Below are 23,694 nucleotides of genomic sequence, written 5' to 3' on the forward strand. Positions count from 1 at the left end.
TCCTCACCTGCAAGAATGGGGGTACTTCATATTCGCCACCTCCAGGAGGCGCTGAGAAGATTAAGAGCCACACTGAAGCCTTCACTCCAGCCTAGGGGTCTGACTGTTACACGCATTTCGCAGGTGAGGAAGCCACAGAACCCGCCTTGCAGTGCACACCCAAGAAACACAAGCTGTTATTATTAACATGATATTCTAACCTTAGCACTTATTCACCGATGCAGCCAATTCTGAGCACCACCCAGCCTCTGCGTGCAGGTCAGGGACCTTGTCTCATCCCTGCATTCACACAGCTGTTTGTGGAGTGACTCTGAAAAGATATTCCTGGTTCCAACTTAACACTCAAAGGAGACCCTTCCTCCTCATTGGGTTGGAAGGGCCACGGGCTCGGGAAGGAGGAAAAACCGAATCTGAGTCTCAGTCCTCCTGCTTCCCTTCTGTCACTTCCCCGAGCCCGGCCTGCTCACCTGCAGGGTGAGGGGATGCTTCCTTTCCCCTGCAGCGCACGGATAAAGCCCGCAGCACAGAGCCAGGCCCAGGGGAGATGCTCAGTCCACAGGCAGCTACTGTGCACCTACTGTGTGCTGGGCATTGTTCCAGGTGCTGGGGACACAGCAGAGAACAAGACCGTCTCAGCAGATGCTTCTCTGCTTCTCCCGTCACACACTGACTTCCTCTGCCTCTTGCTTCAGGCCCCAGCAGCAAACCAGGACCCCAAAGAGTTCAGAGGAGGCTGGAAAAACTAACGAGGGTCCCCTCTGATCCAAGCCATTGTCGGGAGGGGCCCACATGGGTGATCTATGACAACAGGGCTCCCGGGAGGCCGGGGTCTGTGTGAGCATTTCGCAGGGATTCATTATTCGGTCCTTCCAACGAGGCCCATCTTCCAGATGGACACCCTGGGGCACAGAGAACTCACAGGGGATTTGACACACAGCCTGTCCTCCTGGGGGCCAGGAAGCAAAGAAACACGTTGCAGAGCCTGGGTCAGCGATGGGAGCAAGCAGCAGATGATGGCAGGGAGGGCTCTCGGGTGGGCAGCAGCACACACAAAGGCCCTGGGGCCAGGCGGAGACTGGGGCTGGCACTAATTCCTCGGAGATGACCGGGTGTCTGGATTTAGTGCAGGTCTTTCAAAAAAACACAAATGGACAAATGCCTCCGAGGGTTCCAGATGCACTTAATCTTTTTCTTCTTTTTTTTTTAAATTCCAATTAAGGGGAAAGCCTTGCATTATTACGAACGAGGCCAGGGCGGATGGATGGGGGTTTTACCATTTCTCGGCAGCCCGGGCCCAGCGGAGATGGCACTGGATGTTTTAAATCTCTTTTTAATTAAGGGAAAAGCCCCAGCTTGCGTCAGGAATGAGCTACTGAAGAGAGAAGCTGGGAGGAGGAGACAGAGAGCAAGAAGCTTCGCCACGGCCAAGTGGGAAGTGTGTTCACCTCCCCGACCGCCTCCCTGCCTCTGCTGGACTCCGCAGTCCCTCCCTCCCCACCAGCCCTGCCGGTCCTGGTGGGCGGGCCTTTCTCCTCCTCACACCAGCCCCTTGGGAAGGCTTCTCCGGGGCCAGTCCGGCTCCATCACGTCTCCACTGTGTGATGGGCAAGCAGCCCCGCCCCCGGCCCTCAGTCTTCTGGCCTCTAAAATGGACTCAAGAGTAGGCCTGCCCTCAGAGGATGACGGAGAACTGAAGGCAAAGAAAATCCACAAAGCCCTTGATGCCTGCCTGAGCCGTGGGAAACGCGTGACGTGTGTAGCTCTGGGTCCTCAGCCTCGGCGCTGCTGACGTCTGGGGCCAGGTTACTCTTTGTGGTGGGGCCATCCTGTGCTCTGAAGGGGGCTGACCGGCATCCTGGCCTCCAGATGCTGTAGCTCCCGCACTGGTGACAACAAACAGTGTCTCCAGACATTGCCAAGTATCCGCTGGGGGCAGGGTTGTCAGGTGAGATTCAGGACAAATAATTTGTTTTAGTATATGTCCCATGCTACATGTGGGACGGACGTACGTATCCTAGGCAATTAGTCCTCGTTTATCTGAATTCAAATGTAACTGGGCATCCCATTTTATGTTTTTTTTCCCTCCTAAATCTGGCAACTCTACCTGGTGGGGGGCAAGATACCCCAGAGCTGAGAACCACCGTCAGAGCTGTTACTAACTGAGACGTTATTTGGGTACTTCAGAGCAGGTGCCTGGGAGCAGGTGGTTTCCTTTGTCCCGAGGGGCTCCACTGCACATCTGCGTGGCTGGAGCCACGGGAAGTGGCTCGAGGATGACCTGAGCCAGAGGACTGGTCTCCCCAGTTCGCCCTTCACCGGCTGTGCGGGCTGAGCAAACTTCTTAACTTCTCTGAGCCTGTGTTTCCTCAGCTGCAAAGAGGCTGCAAGTGGCGGGCCCCTTGGTGGAATAAAGATTTGAACCTTCGCCCTAGATACTAACCCATAACCTGCAGGGCTCTCGTCAGGACATGTGACATCAGGCAGAAGGTGTCTGGGGCAGCCTGGCTAACAGCAGGGGGCCAATCGTTATTAATGCTATTAGTAGTTATTACTGCTATTAATAGGATATTGGGGTTATTAATGTGCAAATAGGCAAGGAGATCCCAGTTAGTCCCAGAGGAAGGAGGTGGCTGGCGTTATCCAGGGCAAACCGGGGAGCACCTGGGGGAGTCCGGGCCCCGAGGATAGGGACGTGTCCGCCAGCCGTGGGCAGCTGAGGCCTGAGAGGGGTGCAGATGGGCAGCCAGACAGCAGAGCGCTCCAAAGACGGGGAGGCAACAACGGCTGCCTCCGAGCAGGTGGCTGGGAGGGAGGTGAGAGGAGTCTGACTTATTACTACATATTCTCTTGCACATTTTACATGACGTTGTACGCATTCAAAAAATAAAATAATTTAAAAGAGAAATAAAACATCTTCTGAGGAGGGGTGGACATAGACAGATTTAGGAGGTGGCATGGGGAAATGGGGGTGGCGGGGCATTCCTGCTGCAGGAAAGGTCTGATCAAGTTGAGGAGGTGAGACAGTAAAAAGGCGGTGAAAGGGCCGGGGGGAGAATTCGGAGTACAGGCCTGGAGAGGCAGGGAGGGGGATGGGAACGCCACCAGGAACACTCCTTCTCCCTTGAATCACTGAGGAGCGTGGCCCAGCGTGTGGTCGCAGGAGCCCAGGAAGCTGGGAGTCAACCTCACAGAGTCCTGGGCAATGGGGTCGAGCCGGTCTCCCCAGGCCAGAGACACGGGCAGCTGGAAGAGACTCCGGAAGGTCCATCTGAGTCCTGCTCTCACCTCACTCCCCAGCCACCCAGCTCTTTTTCACCTCTTCACTTGGAGACAGCCATGATTACTGTTTTCTTGTGTCTCCTTCCAGAATATTCTATGTATATACGTGCAAATATGTTCCCCGGCATGTGCCTCTTCTTTTTCCAATACAGGTGGCGGCAACAGAGCCACTGTTTTGCACCTTGTTCTTTTCACTTCACTGCAAGAGTTGGAAATGGCTCTCTATCCGTTCAGACAGAGCTGCCGGTCCTTTTTCACAGCTGTAGAGTATTCCCCTGCACGGCTCACCCTTCTGACCCACAGGTGGGAAGCCCACGGCTGGGCCCTCAGAGTGTGTCTCGCGGAGCCGAGGCCGGCTGTGGCGGGTGGCTGTGACAGGGGGCTCTGGCTAAAAGGACAGGTGTCCTCAGCGCCAGGCCCTTCCTGTCCCACAGCGCCTGGTCTGAGCCTTCGGCCCATGTAGATGCTGGGCTGTGCGGCCCAGACCCACCCCCCAGGGCCAGGCTAGTCCCCAGCGGCCCGGATGCTGCCCGCGGCTGGTTCACAGTTCAGCCCCTCCCAGGGCCTACCCTCAGCCCAGGAAAGGTGTTCACCCAGCTGGGTGGAGCTGGGGTGAGGCAAGCAGGGCGCTTAGGGTGCACAGCTTAAGGAGGCACCTGCTCTCGGGGCCAGCCCTCCCCAGTAGGTGGCCAGGCAAAAGGCCTGTCCCCCGCCATCCAGGACAGCTCCGCAGGGCCACTCAGCTCCCAAACTCCCATGGGACGGGCGGACGCCCAGCCCCGCCCTCAGCCGGCCTGGCTGCCCACGGTGGGCGTGGATGCCACAAGCGCTCGCCAGGCCGCAGGTCCGTCCTGCCACCTGGGACAGACCGAGGACAGCTGTCCATTTGTGTGCTGGACTCCCGGGCAAGTCAGTGACCTCTCAGGGTGGACACCAGGACCACTTACTCTTGCTCTGGCCGTGGAAGGCCTGGCCCACGGTCATAAATAAAATTTCAAAGCCATTGCGAAAGGGAAGAAAGCTTATGGGCGCACCTTAGCACGTCTGCGTGCGCACCGCACCGCGGGCCGCAGTCCCAGCTCCTGGCACGCCTCTTCCCCGCCAGCAGCAGCCCTGACCCGGGTGGGGTCTAACTCTGCCTGTTTCACAGTTAAAAACAAAAAGCACTGGTTCAGGGAGTGCTTGAAGACCCTCAGCCAGGTCACACAAGCCAGCTTCACACCCACCTGTCTCGGGCCCCGCGAAGCCTGTGAGGCAGAAGCATTAGGATGGGCGGGGGGTGGGGGGGGGTGGAGGGACGGCCAGAGGTGGATGTGGGGCAGCTCCGTCCTGGCCCAGAATCACGTCTACACCCCAACCGTGAGGCTGAGGAACCACGGCCCAGGAGGCAGAGAGGAATTCCACAGGCCCGGGCCAGCCGCGTGGCAGCAGCTCATAACTGGTGAACACGGCCCTCGCCCGGGAGTCCTGAGCAGCGCCAGGTCCCTGTCCACTGAGAGCAGCAGAGCCAGGCGGCGGGTCCAGCCCCGCCTCCCCCCCTCTGTGTCCCGTCCCCGCCTTGCTCCGTCTGGCCTTCATTCCACAAATACTTCTGCAGCACCTCGCCCAGGCCAGGCCCGGAGGAAACTGCGGGCACGGCACCAGGTGGCAGGGGCTCCTCGTGTCCGGGGTGCCCGGTCAGTTCCCGAGGCCCTCAGGGCCCCAGCGCGGCCACATTCTAGCCGTGTGACCTGGGGCGCGGAGCTTCACCACCCTATGCCTCGGTTTCCCCCTCCGTAGCCGGGGCGGGGGGGCATGAGCAATCGTCCTCACAGCCTTGCTGAGCGGATGGCAGGAGATGCGGGAAGGCAGGAGTGGACCTCCCTACTGGGCCGAGGGGCTGAGAGGGCACAGCGGCCCCAGCCAGCCAGGGACAGGCCTGCGAGGGTCCCACATCTTAGTTAAACTCGAGAGAGTGTTCATTCCGCAAACACTTATTGTGTCCCTACTGTGCGCTGACCCACAGCCGGGAACAGGGCTCCAGGGATGAGTAAGGCTGCGTGATTCCTGACCCCGTGGAGCCCCGAGAATAAGGAGGAGACAAAGGTTAATCCCGGGTGGGCCCCAGTTAGGGACCGAGCCGCGAGCCCTGCCTCCCTCCTTTGGAAGGAGGCAGGTGCTGGGTTTAATAAATCCCTGCCGTGAGCCAGGAGGGCCGACAGCTCTCCCCCGGGAAGGGGCGGGGCCCAACTAAGCCCCATCTGCTTCAGCGTTTAGAACAGGCTTTGACTGCCCACCCCTCCTCTGAGTAGGCTGGGGGTCTCCTAGCCCCCCGAGCCCTTCTCCCGGTCAGAGATCTGTTCAGAAGGTTCCAGAACAAGCCCTGGATTGGAGCCTGCATCCCTGAAGCCCAGTCAAGCTAGCCTGGCCCTTGTCACCTTTGGGTGTCAGTCTATACCCCAGGCCCACCAGAAAAGCAAGGGCACGGGCCCCAGACAGTGGTTCTCACCCCAGGCTGCACAGGACAATCACCTGGGGAGCTTCTTCCAAACTAAATCCCGGCGCTGGGCAGCGCACCAGGGCTGCCCCCTCCTGTAGGTGCCGTGAGTGATCCTGGCATGCAGTGGAGGATGAGACCGCTGCTCTGCAGTGATTCCAGTGCCTCCAATTACTCGGAAAAGACATTCTTGATACAACGCTCAGCTCCCATGGCCGTGCCTGTCCCAGGGACCTCCATTCCCCCTGCTTGGCCCCCGCCCCTGCCCCGAATTCCAACCACATTTGACTCTTCGCTGCTCATCAGCTCACCAAGCCTGTTCCGGTCTCAGGGCCTTTGTTGCTGTTCCCTCTGCCTAGACACTGTTCCCTGCGTTGCGTGGCTGGCTCCAGTGTCGGCACTACAGAGAGGTCTTCACTTACCTCAAGCCCCTCTATCGCACCTCTTTGTTCAACTCCCTTTGCAGCTCTCACCACAAAGTCTACCAGCCCGGGTCCCGTGTTCACACATTCATTTCTGTCCCCTGTACGTGGAGGCAGGGGAGCCGTGCTTGTCGCTGCCGTGTCCCTGGACCCAGTGCAGTGCCCGGCACGTGGCAGGCGCTCAAGGACCGTTTGCCGAACAAATGAAAAGTCACACAGGAGCACAGCTCTGGCCTGGGCCTCTCCTCCAGGGGGAGAGAGCACCTGCTGTGTGTCGGGCTCTGTTCCAGGGTGCGCAGGGGTGGCGAGGTTAGGGACACCCCAGGACCTCCACAGGCCCATTTCATAGGTGGGAACACTAAACCTCACTAAATTAAGATATTGAGCCTTGGCCACTCTCTACCTCGGGGTGGATCCCACTGTGTGACCTTCCCTTTAAAAGTACGGAGCCAGCACGGTTCTGAAAACTGCTCAAGATGTATTAGCCAAACGAATGCCTTTGGCTCCTACCCTTGTGTTGCGCTCCTGTCCCCGAAGATGACTAAACCCCAGCTTCCTCCAGCCCCATCCGGCCAGAGCAGTCCTAGGTCTGCCCACCCGCCATCCCCCTTCAATCCCTCTGACACCTTCCTGCTTCCGGCGTTTGCCTGGGGAGTGCATGTGGCCTGGGACACGGTCCCGTCCCACTCTTTCGTAGGCCAGCTCCGCCAGACGTGCGGCTTCCTCAGCGGTACCACCCCCGGGCTGGGTGGTGCTCTCTGTCCTAGCACAGAGCAGCTTGTGCTCGGACGTCTGTTCCAAGTAACGTGCATCTCCTCCTTACTTTCTGGGCTCCAGGGGTTCAGTGACCGTGACCGCCTTGCTCAGCCCTGAAGCCCTGTACACCCGGCTGTGGGTTGGCACACAGTAGGGACACAATCAATGTTTGTGTGATGAACAATCTCTCGACCAACTCTGGACCCCGCTGCGGGACAGCTGGAAGCATGTGTTTGCACTAGCATGGGGCAGTGCGGGGTGACTCTCACTTTTGCTGTGGTCCGGGGCTGGTCTCGGGCCTCCAAACGCCAATCAGAAAAATCGGCATCGTAACTGCCACCTCCCAACCACCTAAACCTGGATTATGGGGAGCAGAGGCTCTGAGCCCCAGAAGGGAGCCGGGAAAGATGCCCGAGCAGTCAGGGCCCCCAGTGCCCAGTGTCCTGGGGAATGCACCTGTGTCCTCCTCACTCCCCACCCAACGTGATCATATACTCCACAAAAGAGACTCTACAAAAGCCCCGACAGCAGCTGAATCTCTACAGTGGGGCATCCTCAAAGCACCTGACCTGTCCTCCTCAGGACAGTCAAGGTCACCAAGACGAGGAACTTCTGAGACACTGGCCCAGCCCAGAGGGGCCTAAGGAGACGTGATGACTAAACGTAAGGTGGGTCCCAGATGGGCTCGGGGGACAGAATAGGGATGTTCAGTAAAAACTAGGAAATTAGGATAAAGCGTGGACTCTAGTTAAAATAATGTTATCTGTATCGATTCACTGACTGTAATGAATGTACCACACTAATGCAAGATGTTAAGTCCAGGCTTCAGGTTGGGGACGCCCCGCTGAGAGCCACACGGCCCCATCATGTTTCCTGGCAGTGCCACCTGAGGCCGACCGGGACAGACATGCTCAGAGAGCAGGAAAAGCACTCCCCCCTCCCCACCGCCTGCTGAGCCAAGCCCCTCCTGACCGGCCCTGGGGCCTCCAGCCTCTGTCCCTGTGCCTCGGTCTCCCCATCTATAATGTTACCTACGTTGTCCAGCTGTAGTGAGGACGAGATGAGCAAACTGGGGGAAGACGCTCAGCGAACAGGGCCCGGATCACGGGGACAGACACGCCAGCCCTTACGTGAGAAAGTGCGAGGGAGGTGCTCTCTGGACGGCGGACCGTCCCCACGGGTCACAGCTGCTACAGCCAGGCCCTTGAGCACAAGGCCCCCACTCAAAGCGTCCCGCTGCGCCCACCCTCCTCTGGAACCAGAAACAAAAGGACTTGGGCCCAGCTGTGCTGCTGTCTCCCATGTCACACTCTCGTGATCGCCCACCTTGGGCTGAGTCTTTATTGCCAGACAGGCAACGAGCACGTTCTAAAAATAAGACAGAGAGCTACGTGCTTGTCCCACACGCAGGAGGCTCAGAGGTGAAGTGACTTGTGGTGGGCGGAGTAGAGTTCCCTCCAAATTCACATCTACCCAGAACTTCAAAATATGACCTTATTTGGAAATAAGGTCTTTGCAGATGTAATTACTTAAGGATCTTGTGACGCAATCATCCTGTATTTAAGACTGGCTTTAAGTCCAAAGATGGGTGTCTTCATAAGACAAAGGGGAGAACAACGTCTTTCTAAGAGAAAGGACACAGGGAAACACAGGGGAGGAGGCCGGGTGAAGACGGAGGCAGACGCAGGAGGGATGCGGCCACAAGCCAAGAACGCCTGGAGCCCCCAGGAGCCAGAAGAGGCAGGAAGGATTCTCCCCTCGAGCCCCCAGAGGAAGCATGGCCCTGCTGACACTGATTTCACACTTCTGGCCTCTAGAACTGTGAGAAAATAGATTTCTGTGGTTTTAAGCCCCCCAGTTTGCGGTAATTTGTTACAATGGCCCCAGGAAACTAAAACATCGTCTTCTAGGGTTAATGTGAAGATTTAGGAGAGCGTGTGGATAAAGCCTCTAGCTACAGTGGTCACTTCAAGTGTTGAATTAAAATGTTTTCCTCTGAAGAGGCCATACCAGCGGAAGCTAAAGCTAGGCTTCAGGGACAGCCCGCCTGGGTTCCAATCCCACCTGGGTCCCAGCTGTGTGGCCCCGGGCAACTGCATGACCTCTCTGTTCCTCAGCTTCCTCACCTGGAAACTGGGAATCCCAGAAGTACTCACTTCGTGGTGGGAGGAGGGATGGATGACTTGACCCACTCAGAAGGCACAGAAAAGGGCCTTGCCTGGGCCAAGCCCCCAGGAGGAAGCCACCATTTATCCATATTACTTGACCAGGTCATTCTGATTTCTGGAATTTACCTCAAACAAATACTAATTTTAAAAAGTTAGAAAGCAAAGATGATCAAAATGACATGATCCACGAAAGCAACACGCTGGGAACAACCCAAAGACCCCCTCTTGGCAGAAGTGGACACACACAGGCGTTAAAGAATCGTGAAAGTGATACTGGCTGGAGACGCGCAGCACTCGCACCCAACATTAAATAAAATATAAACAGAAGACCGTGCGCAACTGCACGTCCCAGCACCAACAACCAGGCGGAAGCACACCTGTGGGCAGCGAGGGAAGGGACACGGATAACCGTGAACTTCACCGGCGCAGGCATCCAGCCCTCTGCAGTTTCCCGTAAGAAAGAGGTTTCCAAGAGGGAGAGGACCCAGGGCTCCTGGGCTGGGGGGCCTGGGTCATCCTGGTGAAGCACAGGGAGAGGGGTTCTGCGCTCCCTCCACCCCCTGTGCCCTGAGTCACACCTAACCCTGTGTGGGCCTCGTCACCTCCAGAGACCAAGGCTGGGGGGGTGGGGCTGGGGGAGGGAGAAGGCGGTGGGCCAGCTCCAGAGCGCCAGTGAGGAAAGATGCATGAGCGCCCCTCGCTGGGCGCCACCAGCTCCCGTACCCCTCCCAGCACTCAGCTCCGTCAGGGCCCTTTGAAAAGCTCCCAGCCCAGGGGCACCTGGCCTGCTGCCCGGGCTTCAGTCCTGCAGGTGGGGGGCTCTCCCAGGGATGCTCAGCAGCTGTAGCTCCTGGGTCTCCTCCCCTGGCCGACCCCCAGCCTCGGGCTGGAAGGCAAGGGGTCCCCAGAGGCCCCTCCAGGACCTCGGTTTGTCAAAGATGTCCTGACACACAGCCAAGTGTGGAAGCAGCCCAGCCTCCATCAAGGGATAAACGGATAAACCAAACGTGGGCTACACACACCACGGAATATTATTCAGCCACGGAAAGGAAAGCTATTCTGACACACCTGCTACAACATGGACGAAGCTTCCCCGTTATGCTGAGCGAAGTTACGCCAGACACAAAAGGACAGTGGCCGTAGGATTCCACTTATGTGAGGCACCCGGAGGGGGCAAATTCAGACACGGAAAGTAGGCTGTAGGGGTCAGGGCTGGGGGAGGGGAAGGGTGAGTCAGGGTTTAATGCGGACCGAGTTGCAGTTGGAGAAGACGGAGAAGTTCTGGAGACGGATGGTGGGAGATGGTTGCACACAATGTGAATGTACTCGATGAATTGTGTGCCTAAAAATGGGTAAGATGGCAAATTTCATCTCATGCGTATTTTACCACAATCGAAAACCAAAACAAAACGCTTGTCCTGAACGCCTGCTCTGTGCCCGGCACTGGGGAGACCCACAGCAAAATCTAAGGGAAAAGGGTCCTTGAGCGCCAAGCGTTCGGAGCTAACCCTCCCGGATGCCCGCTCGACAAACACCTCCCCACCGCTCGTCCAGGGGGACCACTGCTCCCCACTGGCCCACAGTCTTGGAGGAGCTGTCCGTCAAGATGCCCTGCCTCCCTCCGAGGGCCAACCAGAGGCTCACCGGAGCTCACTCATCCCAGCTGCAGGACTTGAAGGCTGGTCCCTCATCCTGGGGGGGCCCCTCCCATACCTCCTGACTTCCTGTGCCAGAGGATGGAGCTGGGGAAAGGCCTGAGACAGGCAGGAGGGGAGTCAGGGGCTGGTGGGCGTGCTGTACGTGGGCAAGGGGCCACCAGGGCGACTCCCAGATTTCAGGCTGGGGAGACGTGGGGTGGGAGCATTCGTCACCCCATAATGAGCTTCGCGTGGGCCGTGTGGGTCTGAGGTGCCCTTGAGACATCCAGACGCTGGTCCGAAGGGTCCAGAGCACGAGACAGAGGTCTGGGCTGCCTCCGCCGGCGCCCATATCACCCCTCAATGACTCAGTGTCCTAGAACTTTCTCCCCGCTGGCCTTTCCCCTCTCCCAGCCCTCCTTCCCTGGCAGCCGGCAGGTGGGACCACCTATCTCAGTGATAACAGGCCCCTCGGGGTGGACAGCAAACACCCCCGTGCGGGCGTGGCACCTTCCTCCAGGACCTCTTACCCCCTGACTCTGCACAGCCTGGGATTCATCCCTCCGAGGGGCCAACCAAAGCGTGGGGGGGCCCTGGGACGTTCCCCCATCACTCAGCTCCAGGGAAGCGGAAGGCCTGGAGGAGTGCTCAGCGCACTCGCACGGCGCCTACTGCGCACAGGTGCTCCTTTACTGGGCGTGCACCTTCCATCTCAGGGACGGCAACACTGGGGTCTCAGGGTCCACTCTCTCTCCTGCCTCCCCCCACCTCCCCCGCCCCGCCCCCCTTAAGGGCTGGAGGGAGAGCCACCCGCTTACCTTTCAGGCAGGTCAGCTTCAGCCCCATGTCGGTGCCTCTGCAGCCTGAGGAGAGGAGAGGCTTGTTTGTATCGGCCACGCGTGTCCAGGCCCCGCCCCCGGCCTGATGGGTGCACGACAGGAAGTAGCAGCGGAGAGAAGCCGCGGCCGAGGCGCTTGCCCGCTACAGCTGGGCTGCATTTGCTCAGAGTCCAGGGTGTGCTGGCGGAAAAAACTTTCAGGCGCCTCAAAGCTAAATATACCGGAGGAGGCCCAGAGCGGCGTAGGAGCCAGTGAAGGTGCCGGTGAGGCCTGGCCCGGGCAGATGAGGCAGAACCAGCAGAGCGTGGCTGGCTTTGGGGACAAGGGGGCCCTGAGCTCGCAAAATGGGTGTGCCTTTTGTTACAATGCTGCCCCTCTTCTAAAATGCAAATTCTTCAGAGATCTAACAGATGAAGGGACCCCAGTCCCCAGTGTTAAAATTTCCCAGCCCGTTCCCACGATCTCCCTGCAAGGGGATGGTCCTAAGCATTCCGACTAGTTGATGGGTGAACAGAGGCAGCGGCTCGACACTCAAGCCTCGGGTGCGCCCCTGGGAGGTGCCATCACTGCTCCCGTTTTACGGATGTGGAAATCGAGGCTCAGAGAGGTGTCAGCAGCTGCCTGAGGCCGCTCAGCTTACTAGAAGGAGTGGAGCTGGGATTCCAAGCTGCTACTGCCCTGACCCCCGGCCGCCCACAGGGGTCTGTGAGGCTCTTGCAGGCTCTCTGAGAGGGTGAAGTCGGGGATCCCTTGCCTCCCAGGGCACCTGTGTGCTAGGCTGGCAGCGGCGGGGGGTGGCCGCGAGCAGCGCCCACACATCTCTGACGGGCCCTCGTGCTCGCAAGCCCGTCGTCTCTTTGTCCTGCACGAGGCCGAGACCCAAGGCAGGCGCCCCTGACGGCCACCTCTGGCTTTGCCAGCTGTCCCTGGATTCACCCCAGCCCCTCCTTGCTTACTCTGCCCCGCTTCGCTATTCCTTGGGCTCAGACCTCCCAGCCCCCTTCCCTATTTCCCTTATTGATACATTTCTTGCCCATTTCCCATCCTGGCATCTGGTCTCAGAAGACCCAACACAAGTGGATTCAAGGCCACATGGGACCCCGCACCTCAATGTAGGCAAACTGGCAGCAACAGAGGTGTGTTGCAGGGACAGAATGCGCCACGGCCCAGAGGACAAGAGGGGCGTGGCCCACGGGAGGAAACAGAGGGTGGGGGTGGGGGGGCGGGCAGGTACAGGCCACAGAAGGGCCAAAGCTGAGCCGGACCGTGGGGTCTCTGGAGGCTGGTTACACAGTTCAGAGGTTCTTCTGAGCGCTCCTAGGAGCCTCCACATTCTAGGGGGCTGTGCAGGCCCGTCTCCTCCCCCCAGGCCCTCGCTACCAGCAGCCCCGGCACCAAGAGCTTGTTAACAACGCAGCATCTCAGCTCTACCTGGATGCACTGAGCCAGAATCAGCATTTTAACAAGGCCCCTCGAGGTCAGAGCAGCTCGGCTCTGGGCCAGAAACTGTGGAGCCTGAGTGGTGAAGACAGCGGGGCAGTGAGGGTACGGAGGGGGAAGCAGCTGGAAGTTGGGGTGACACACAGGCTCAGGCTTGTGAGAGGGCTCGGTCTGCAGGAGGGGCCGAGATAAAGGCTTCAATTTAGCCAGGTTGAACTTGTGGGCCGGTAGGAGGTGGACAGGAGACGTCCACTAGGGGATGGACTGGGGGACTAGGCGGGAGGGAAGGGGGAGGGGGAGGGAGAGAGGGAGAGAAAGGGAGGGCGGACAGACAGACACCTTGGGGAACAGATTCAGAGCAGCTGTGTGCTAAGGGAAACGTTTCCCTGGCTGGGACCCGAGCCTGGCTCAGCCATGTGACCGCAGGCAGGTTTCTCAACCTGCCAAGCCTTCACTCTCCTTATCTGTAAAACGGGGCTGATGCGCGTGCAATGGTGTCAAATGGGTGTCGGGAGGGGGCGACTGCGAAAGGGCTTTGCTCCGCGCGGCGCACAGCAAAGGTCCCAGAAGCGTGGGCTGCCGTTATTTCTGACAGTGATGGAGGGGAGGGAGGTGGTGTTTTCCCACTGGAGCCTCTTCTCCAGGGCCGCACCGCTCAGAGCTGCTCCCGGTCAGGTCAGGTCGGGTCGGCAGCTCCAGCACCCCCACGGGGAGGCTGTGAAAAGCGTAGGCTCTCAGACCCCGCCCGCCCGCACGCTCAGGAGCTGCATCCCAGCAAGAACCAGGTGATGTTCTGAGCAGGTGAGAGTCGGTCGCCAGGCGCTTTCCAAAAACACAGAGGCCTGGGTCCCTCCCCCAGAGATTCCTGGTAATTGGCCTGCGGTGCGGCCTGGCACTGGGATTTTCAAAAGCTCCCGGGGTGAGGGGCAGTGGGGGCACTCTAGTGTGCAAGATGAGATGCCAGGGAGAATGCATCCTTCCTTAGGAGAAAGGGGGACTGGGGCTGGAGGAGAGAGAGCCCCAGAGCAGACCTATGGGAACACTGGGCACCTTTCTGAGCATCCGCTCTGTGCCCAGCACCCTCCAGAGAAACTTGACAGAGATTCACAGTCAGTCAAGGCTCACAACAGCCCGGTGAGATTGGGACCGTTCCTACCCTCACTTTGCCAATGGGGAAACTGAGGCACCAAGAGGTTATTAGTTAACCTGCAAAAAGGTCGTACGGGGAGCAGATGGTGGGCTCGGAATTTCAAGCCAACCGCAGAGCTTACCTCCATCGTCTCTGCCCACCCCACCACTCTCCCCCAAGCTGGGTCTCCTGCCCAGCGGTCTGCCCCTGAGGTCGGGACCCCTGCTAGGCACACTTAACATCACAACTGTACAGACGCTGTGCGCAGCACTCTGATTCCACAGTCTATGGCTCTTCCATTCTGTCTCAGCTAAGTGCTGGTCACAACCCATCCAATAGAGTTTACAACACATCCCAGTGCAGGGTTTATAAAACAGTGATTCGCGCTGAAGTCCTCATTGATAAAGTGATGTCAGGACTTTGCTGTCAAATACAACAGAAAAACAGCGGCTGTGCTGTGGGGGGGGCTGGGGACGCCATTTGCTGTTGAAGCTGGGACATGGGAGTTCGTGACATACTTTTGTGTCTGTCTGAAAAGTAATAAAATGGTCAAAAGAAAGACAACTGCCTAGGAGGTGACGGTATGAGGCCAATGTCGAGTTTTCTGATTTTGATCATTGGGCTGTGTTTTGCAAGAGACAGTCCTTGTTCTTAGGAAACACACACTGAAGTGTTCAGGTTCCAGGGCCATCATTTCTGCAGCTTCACTCACAGAGTTCGGCCAGAAATCTTAACGGGCCTCAAGCCCATAAAGCAACGGTGGGCAAACGGTGAAGGATACACAGTAGCACCTCCTGTTCCCGCACGCACGTTGTCTGCAAGCTTGAAACTATTTCAAGAGAAGCATTCAACAAAGGAAAGGAAAGCAGAGTGCAGCTCAACCAGAGTTACCCAGCCCCCGCAGCTGGAGCATCAGATCGGGCTTTCCTACAACTTCTCTGATGTGGCTGGAGGGGCAGCCAGGGACTGCAGCTCTGGCTGGGGGAAGGCGCTGTGTCACACTGTTCCTCCCAGAAAATAGTCCTGAATTGACGGGTTTTATCCCCAAAGTTGTCTTGTGACCTTAAAAATACCTATCTCTGCAGGCTTCCCTGGTGGCGCAGTGGTTAAGAATCCGCCTGCGGTGCAGGGGACACGGGTTCGAGCCCTGGTCCGGGAAGATGCCACCTGCTGCGAAGCAACTAAGCCCGTGCGCCACAACTACTGAGCCTGCGCCCTAGAGCCCGCGAGCCACAACTACTGAGCCCGTGTGCCACAACTACTGAAGCCCACGCGCCTAGAGCCCGCGCTCTGCAACGAGAAGCCACCGCAATGAGAAGCCCGCGCACCGCAACGAAGAGCAGCCCCCGCTCACCGCAACTAGAGAAAGCCTGCGTGCAGCAACGAAGACCCAACGCAGCCAAAAATAGATAAATAGATAAATAAATGTCTATCTCAAAGCACTCAGGGAAAGAAAGAAGAAAGCAGGAGGGAGAGGACCTGGCAGCCTGGATTCAGGGGACACTGGGGGACAGGAAGCCGTGCCAGGGTCAGGTAAATGTTGCATCAAGAGGTCTTGTCTACGTGTAGTGATTCTATTTCTGGTTTCTAGAACTCCCAAACGGAGTTTTCACTAGCCGACTTTTCTTATCCCAGTGCACATTGCTGTAACGCCCCAGAGGGGCAGAAGGAAGGTGGGAGTGGCTGAGAGGAACTGGGAGTCTGTGCAAGCTGTGTGACCTTAGGCCAGTCATTTCCCTCTCTGAGCCTGAGACGCTGATGCGCTGCCTCCCAGGCTCTGTGTCCTCATCAGGCATCCGGGCCCAGCCTCCAGGACAGGGCCTGGGACAGGTGTCACCGTCATCATCACCTCACTGTCAAGCATACATGTCATCATGTCACCATTCAGCACCCTCTGAGGGTGCTGTGTGGGAACAGAACCAGGGGCACCCTGCCACGTGGTCCCGGATTCCGAGGTGTGGCCTGTGGAGCAGAAGGAATCGTGCCCCAGGGTGATTTATGCAGGACTGTGGGCAGAGCCCCACCCACTCTGCTCCCTTCGTGAGTGGGCTGGGGGGCAGCCCCCTGCAGAGATGGAAGATACTTTTGTGGGAGACACCCCCATACGTGGGATGGGACGGGATGTCTGGCGATGAGGAAGGCAAGCCTGATGCTTCATCTGTCCAAACGGTAGCCACACCGACACCTAACCGTGGGGAGTGGGGCTATATCCCCCCAAACGCCACCATCACAGCTGACAGGTGTCAGGCTAATGCTTTCAAGAGGCCGAGCCCATTACAAGAGTTCCTAACCCTGACAACACCCGACGAGATAACATCATGCCCATCCCCCATGTACACAGGAGGGAACGGAGCTCCAAGCGGTCAAGCGGCCAGGGAGCCGCAGCCCCTAGCCCGGCTGATCTCGCCACACCGCAGCCCCTAGCCCGGCTGATCTCGTCACACCGCAGCCCCTAGCCCGGCTGATCTCGCCACACCGCAGCCCCTAGCCCGGCTGATCTCGCCACACCGCAGCCCCTAGCCCCGCTGATCTCGCCACACCGCTTAAGTGTCTATCATTCTACTCGCGGAGGTCTACACCGTCTGAATTTGTTACAAAGATACACATTTTTGTAATTAGAAAATAAAGATTTAATGGGCGGAAAGGAAAGATTTCACGAGAGGGGGCCCCCTTAGCTTGGCACGATGGTAGGGAAGCAGTCGGAAACAAGAGAACTGCTAGTTTAGGTATAAATGTTCTCTCTTTTCACACATTCGCAGGAGTGTGAAAAACCTCCCTTTCATATTGAATCGGGGTCTGTTTATGTTCCATTCAAAATATCAGGTTGTTACTTATCTGCACAACAGCCTGAGTTAGAACAGGTTCTTTCTCGCACCCAGGCATAAAAATCTCCCTACCGCCAAATGGCCACGACAGGATCCTCTCTGGTGACAGGGATGGGCAGCGAGTGATAAAAACTTACGTCCTTCTGCAGGGGGTCTGCCCCTCCCCTGAGAGGTGGAGAGATAGACGGGATATCTGCTGCTTTGCACCCCACACGGCCTCTCTAAAGCCATGGGGAAAGGACACACCTGGCCAAGGTGTCCGTTGCTGTCTTTATAGCCGCCTTGCAGGTAAGGGCCACAAACGACCAGCTCGCAGCCGTGAGTGCTGGCCAGCTCACCCCCTGCAGGTTTGCAATACGAAGAGAACAGTCAACAAATGTGTTCTCTGCACAGAGTAAAAAGTAAAGAAGATGTAGCCCTGTGAACCGGAGACACAAGAACCACCCCAGGGCCGAAGGCACCCTGCTTGTAGAATTCTGGCCAAGGTCGGCTGATTCCCTTCAGTTTCTGCTTTGGTGGCTCATGGAGGTTGGGCTGTAGAGGATGAAATAAAACCCCTCCCGGCATGAATCCTGCAGATCTGGAACTGAAACTGGTCAAATAAAATACAGGATGCCTGACTACTGCATGGGACATACCCCCACTAATCATCATCTATCATTTATCTGCCATTCACATCGAACTGGGCATTTAATTTGCTAAACCTGGCAACCCTACACAAAGGCTGTCACCTGGGTTTCCCAGATGAGGCCATGTAGAAAGGGAAAGTCAGTGAAAGGCAGCGTCGGGCTAGAAGCCTGAACTTGGTCTCTGGGGAGTCAAGCTCCCAGATGAAATCAGAGTAGCTGCGTGGAGGTCATGACTCAGCCCAGGCACAGGGCCTCACACTCCGAACCAAGATCTCACTTGAGGACCAAGGAGAGGCCAGGTGTGAAGAATCATAGCTGAGGAATGTGACCCTTTGCCTAGGTGGGTGGACCCACCAGAGCAGATGGAGTCAGGTTCCCCTCCCAGCTGGGGGAGTCTGGGTAAGCTCTCCGTGCCTGTTTCCTTACTGCAAACACAGGGGAGACGTACTAACAGACTGGCCAGTCAGGGCTCCCAGCAGGCACGCGACACATCTTGGTTTTCTTCCTTTTTTAAAAAATGCACTTTCCTTTTGCAACAGGATTAGAATTCCTGCAACACCAGCCAAAGGGACTGTGCTGGGAACAGATGCTACGAGCGTTAACATGCTTCCCATCCTGGTACACAGAGTGCAAACACGAGCCTCTCCCTGGCTTTAGCCCACACACCTGCAGGAGGCCTGGCCCACAGCTGCTTGCCGACAGGAAGCGAAAGAGGATGGGCCTGGGGGCGGGGGCAAGGTGCCCACCAAAATCCCCACCCGCTTCGCTGTCACCCGGCAGGGTCTTGGGCCACCTGGGGTCTAGCCGTGGCCTTCCGCTGACTGCCCATGTAAGTCTGAGCACAATACTAGCCCACTGCCACCTCGGGGCCTCTGGGAGATTAAACTCAACACTTAGGATCTGTGCAACTTTCCCTACGTTATACATCAATAAAAATGTTTCAAAATAAGGGGTATTGTACTAGAAGTTAGGCTAATGGTTAATTCATCATGGGTTAAGTAGAAAACATGTCATTGTTTTTACAGCAACCTTGAAGTTAGGAGTCACAAACTCCTAATCACTCCCTGCAGGTTTGCAGGGCAAAGAGAAAAGTAAACTATTGTGTTCTTTGCACCAAATAAAAAGTACCTACAATGTGGCACTGCCTGTGGTACACACAGAACCACCCACGGCTCCCAGGGGAGACTGCGGCTCCATGGGGTACGAGTGGGTTCCTGTGGAATTTCTGGTTCTTGATCTGGGTGTACACTTTTCATGTCTACACGTTACTGTGTGTATATTATACATTAACAGTATTTTCATGGGGGAAGGCTTGTACCTGGTGGTCCTACGCCGTGAGGGCTGGGGGTCCACGGCCCGGCCTTGCCACTTACCGCCCGCGCGTGACCTTGGATCAGTCACTTTATCGTTACAAGCCTCTGCGTCCTCATCTGTAAAATGGAGATAACAGCATTAGGTCAGAGAATGAACACAGAAAACGCAGGTGATGGCTACCATCATTCAGTGCTCAATAAACATGAAATAGCACCGCTGTCTTTCCGTGGCCACCGAGGGGAAGTCCACAGGTGTTCTCAACCTCAGGGCCCACGGAGGGCACCCCACTGGCCAAGAGAAAGGCTTCCAGGGAGAGGAGATTAGCCTGGTGGAGGTTTCAGCCTCCTTGGGGCGGGCAGAGGGATTAAGTCTTTCCATAAATACATGGCCTCCCTCCCATCCAGGGTGGGGACACAGAACCCAAGGTGGGTGTGGCCTGGACAGGTAACACGGTGCTTTCTGGAGTTAACCTGGCCTGGGACAAGGGCTCCCCAAGCGCCCCTGGGGGCTGTGCAGGAAACCCTGGAGCCTGCCAATCCAGGTGGGCCACTCCGAGCCTCAGTTTCCTCATCTGTAAGATGGGGTGTTTTTTCACAAAGGCTGCACAATCACAGGAGCGTTTCCACCGGGCTGCCTTCACCTCCTCGTCCCCCACCCCCATCCTCAGTGAGACAAGGAGGCTCAGCTTGCACAGACTTTTCTGAGCCGGGGAGCAGTCTGAGAGAGGTCCCAGCCGCCCTGACCCCGCCCACCAGGCTGGCCACGCCGGGCTACAGGTCAACCTTTGTAAGGAGTGCCTCCCCCCAGGTCCGCTGAGCTCAGCAGGCCGGGAGAGTCGCGAGTGCGTTCACACTCAAATCTTCCTTCGAGATTGCAAACCTGCTTTGATGCTCTGGGAGCGAAGGGGGCCCCTAAGTGAGGCGGTTCATAAATAATATATTCTGAAATACTCGATAGAGGGGAAATGGTTCCTCTCGAGGCCTCCTGCCCCCACCCCCCGCCGGGCTCCTTTCCAGCTTTCAGGAGTGGCGGTCTGGTCCGTCCCCCAGGAGCTCGTGACAGCGCGGGGTGGCAGGTGGGGAGTGGGGGGCCGGAGGCTTCCACGCGCGGGGACACACCCCTCCCCCGACCCGCCCAGTCTTAAGCTGCAACACGGCCGGAGGAGGCCCAACTCTCCCCAAACCCGCGTATCCGCAGAAAAGTCTGCAAGAAGTTGGAGGGGCACGCCCGAGCCCGCGGGGGTCCCCCGCCGCCCCCCGGGGCCCCCGCCCGCCCCAGGGACGCCACTCCCGCCGCGGGGGCTGGCGGGGCGTGGACGCTGCTCGGCGGGGCTGCGGCTCTCGGGAAGAGCGGCGTCTTCTAGAAGGGTGGGGTGGGCAGCGCCGTGCCAGGCACCGGGGAGCGCGGCGCAGGGCACTCACCGCTTCCTGGTGGGCTCACTGTGGGGCCCGCCCCGGCGCCGCTGGCGGCGGCGGCCGGGCTCGAGGGGCCGCGGCGACAAGCCTTCAAGAGAGAGCAGCGGAGCTCCTGGCCCGGGCCGGGTAGCGCGCTGGAGCCCCGCTCCGCCCCGGCCGGCGCTCGGGGCAGCCGCCACCGCCGCCGCCGCCGCCGCCGCCGCGCGCACGCCTCCCACCGCCCCCTCCCTGGCCCCCGAGGGCGGTGCTGACGGCGGCCCCGCCTCGCCCGCGGGCGCCGGATCTCACCGGCCCGGCGCGGGGGCAGAGCGGGTACCGCCCGCCGCCTCCTTAGGGAGCGGGCCAGGGGTGCGCCGGGGGCCGGCGCCTCCGGCCTCGCGGACTCCCCTGCCCTCCTTAGTTTCCTCTCGCCCCGGCCCGAGGGTGAGGTCGAAGGCGGGGAACCCGGGGAAGGTCTGGGCCGCGGCCCGGGGGACGCTGTCGGCCGCGCGCCCCTTCCGAGGCTGGGTGCCGGGTCCCCTGCGGCTGTGCCCCCCCAGCCCTGGGTGGTGGAAGTTGAGCCTCGGGGTTCCCTCCACACCGGACGCCTGTGCTTGAGGGGGAGGGGGGAAGTGTGGGGCTCCAGCATTTCGCCACCCCCACCCTGGGCCCTGGGGACACGTTGACGGTACGCACCCTCCCCCCACCCCGGCTAGTCGCTGGCCTGTGGGGCTTCAGATGGCCCTCGTGATCAGAGGGCAGCTTCCCCGGTGTCAGCGTCTGGCCCTTTGGCTCGCCACACATGCTTTTGCACCCCACTTCTGGGGGTGAACCAGGGGGCGCGGCCCAGCTGGAGGGTGTTAGGGCTTGCCTCCTGGCCGCTGGGCCGCCTTCGGGTTTCCGAGGACGCCCAGCTGGTAGTCATTCCCCAGTTCCCAGAGGTGTGGGTGCAGAGGCCTTTTATCCAAGTGGGTTTCTCAGGAGGCCTCCCACAGAGAGGAGACCTCTGCAGGCACCTACCCAGCGTGCCAGGAAGAACAAAGCCAACCCCTAGCAAGTGTTTCCCATGTCATTGTCACAAGCCTGTCCGGCCAGCTCCGTCTTACAAGCCCAAGATCCCCACACCCCATGCTCTGTGTCCTTCTGGAGGCTTCGAAAGGGAAACTGAGTCTCAGAGCAGGACAATGACACCCCTTCTGTGAATGCAGGGAAGCATGGGTTGCAGGAAATAAGAGTCAGCGCCCTAGCCGTGTTCTCCCTTTGAGTCATTCCTAAATAAGAGTCAGCGCCCTAGCCGTGTTCTCCTTTTGAGTCATTCCTAAAGTATTACAATCTTTTGGTTACCCTGAGCGTATCCAGTCCAGAGGGACAGGCAGGAAATGTATCATGTCCCCCCCTCCAAATAGAAGGACAGAGGTGGGGGGCAGGGTTAGGGGCTGGATGTCCCCCCACCCGTCCCCGTCCCTGCCTTCCGCCTCGGGAGGGAAGGTGGCCTGCGAGGGTCCTGTGCCCTGGTTCCTCCCCAGGGAGCTGTGGGGCAGGGCTGCTTCGCATCGTCTCCTGTGATGGTGGCAACAAAGGGGTGGGGAGGCCTCCAGAGACGGGGGGCACAGCCAACCACATTCTTGTCACGGAAGCGAGGCCCCTTCTGCCGGCCGAGAAGCCCTGAGCAGGCCGAATGCTGGGCACTGGTTGTGACATCAGCCTGTCTCTGGGCCCCAGTTCCCACAAGGAGAAATGGGGACCCATTGATTTCTTTTTTTTTTATACAGCAGGTTCTTATTAGTTATCTATTTTATGCATATTAGTGTACAGACCATTCATTTCTGTAAGCACTTTCTGAGCATCTATTCTGCGCCGGACACCGGGTACCGCAGTGAACAGCATAACTGGCACTGACTGAGCGCTCCTTAGGCACGTGGCCTGCTGTCACCGCCTGCTCAGGACAGCCCTGCTCTCTCCATTTCCCAGGTGTGGGGCCCGCAGCAGAGGGAGGCCACAGGTCATCCCGCCGCTGAGTGGTGCGTTCCAACCTGTGCCCTGCTCTGCTGCCCCAAGCAGAGAGAGGAGCAGAGAGAGGAGCGGCCAGGCTCAGCACTGGGGGAGGGGATGCGGGGCTAATGTGAGGAGGTCCAGGCGGATGCGTTTCATGGACTGTATGGGGTTGAGATAAGGAATGGAAAGAATCCAGTTTAGTTTGCCTCCTCCCTCAGGAGGCCTGAGAACAGCGGGGTTTGTGCCCCAGGCTCAGGAATTCTCAATGTCAGCACTTGGACGTAGGGGCTGGATAATTAGATCTGCCATTGGGGGGCTGCCCTGGGCGCTGTAGCCATTGGGGGGCTGCCCTGGGCAGCATCCCTGGCTTCTACCCACTAAAGGTCAGTAGCATAGCTCCCTCCCCAAGTGGTGACAACCAAACACCTCCCCAGAGGTTGCCAGGGGACACCCTGGGGGGCACGACTGCTAGTGCCTTGAGAACCCCTGAGAGTATTCCAGTGGGTTCCAGGCCTGGCAGCATGCCAGGATCCCCGAGGGTGGCGCTTAACCAGTAAATAAATACAAATGAATGAAGCAAACACCCAGGCTCGGGTTCACCCCAGGGACCCTGACCTAATTGGTCCAGTTAGGGCCAAGGTATAGGTGTTTGTTCCGTAAAAACTCCCACGTACGTTAATCGGCTGATACCACGGAGAACCTCGATCTGAGGGTCAGAGCCCACTTGGAAGGATAGAGACTTCAGGCACAGACCTACCTAACGCAAATCTGTGCGGTCTGGACGGGTCCTGATTTGAACAAACCAACCAGAAAAATATATTTGTGAGATACTAGAAAATTAAACATAGTCTGGGTATTAGATCATATTAAGAAATTACTGGGACTTCCCTGGGGGTCCAGTGGATAGGACACCATACTCCCAGGGCAGGGGGCCTGGGTTCGATCCCTGGTCGGGGAGCTACGTCCCACATGCATGCCGCGACTGGGAGTTCGCACGCCACAACTAAGAAGATCCCGAGCGCCGCAACTGGGACCCGACGCAGCCAATTAAATAAATAATTTTTAAAAAGAAATTACTACTAATGTTAATAGTTGTGATAGTGATATCACTGTGTTTTCTAAAGCCCTTATCTGTTAGTGATCCATGTGGAAAAGTATTTATGAGTGAATTAGTATGAAGATGAGGTTTGCTTTAAAAGACATGGAAAATAAAAAGGTGGCAGAGTGAGGGTGGGAGGGGTAGAGGGAGGTGAAAACAATGGCAAATGTTGCTAATAGTTGAAGTTAAGTGGTGGGTACATGGAGGCTTATTATACTATTCTCTTTACTTTTGTATGTGTTTGAAATTTTCCGAAATAAAGTGGGTTTTCTTTTTAAAGAGAGCGCCCACT

General features: G+C 58.0%; 1 protein-coding gene across 3 annotated transcripts in view; it reads right to left on the reverse strand.

Annotated features, from left to right (window-relative positions):
- Positions 1–20,410, reverse strand: part of C20H16orf74 (chromosome 20 C16orf74 homolog) — a 29,794-nt gene extending 9,384 nt beyond the window's left edge. The window contains exons 1-3 of one of the 3 annotated variants that reach the window (XM_059998955.1): positions 20,336–20,410; positions 18,974–19,030; positions 11,557–11,601 (exon numbers count right to left, since the gene is read on the reverse strand). In XM_059998955.1, the coding sequence (XP_059854938.1) occupies positions 11,557–11,584 (28 nt within the window). In that variant the 5' untranslated portion in view covers positions 11,585–11,601; positions 18,974–19,030; positions 20,336–20,410. Of the gene's footprint in view, positions 1–4,313; positions 4,408–11,556; positions 11,602–18,918; positions 19,031–20,335 lie in introns of those variants that run through there. The other 2 variants (XM_059998956.1, XM_059998957.1) reach the window with 2 other exon arrangements.
- Positions 20,411–23,694: the final 3,284 nt, after the last annotated feature.

The sequence above is a fragment of the Delphinus delphis genome, chromosome 20 (assembly GCF_949987515.2).
Source record: "Delphinus delphis chromosome 20, mDelDel1.2, whole genome shotgun sequence".
Lineage (NCBI taxonomy): Eukaryota > Metazoa > Chordata > Mammalia > Artiodactyla > Delphinidae > Delphinus > Delphinus delphis.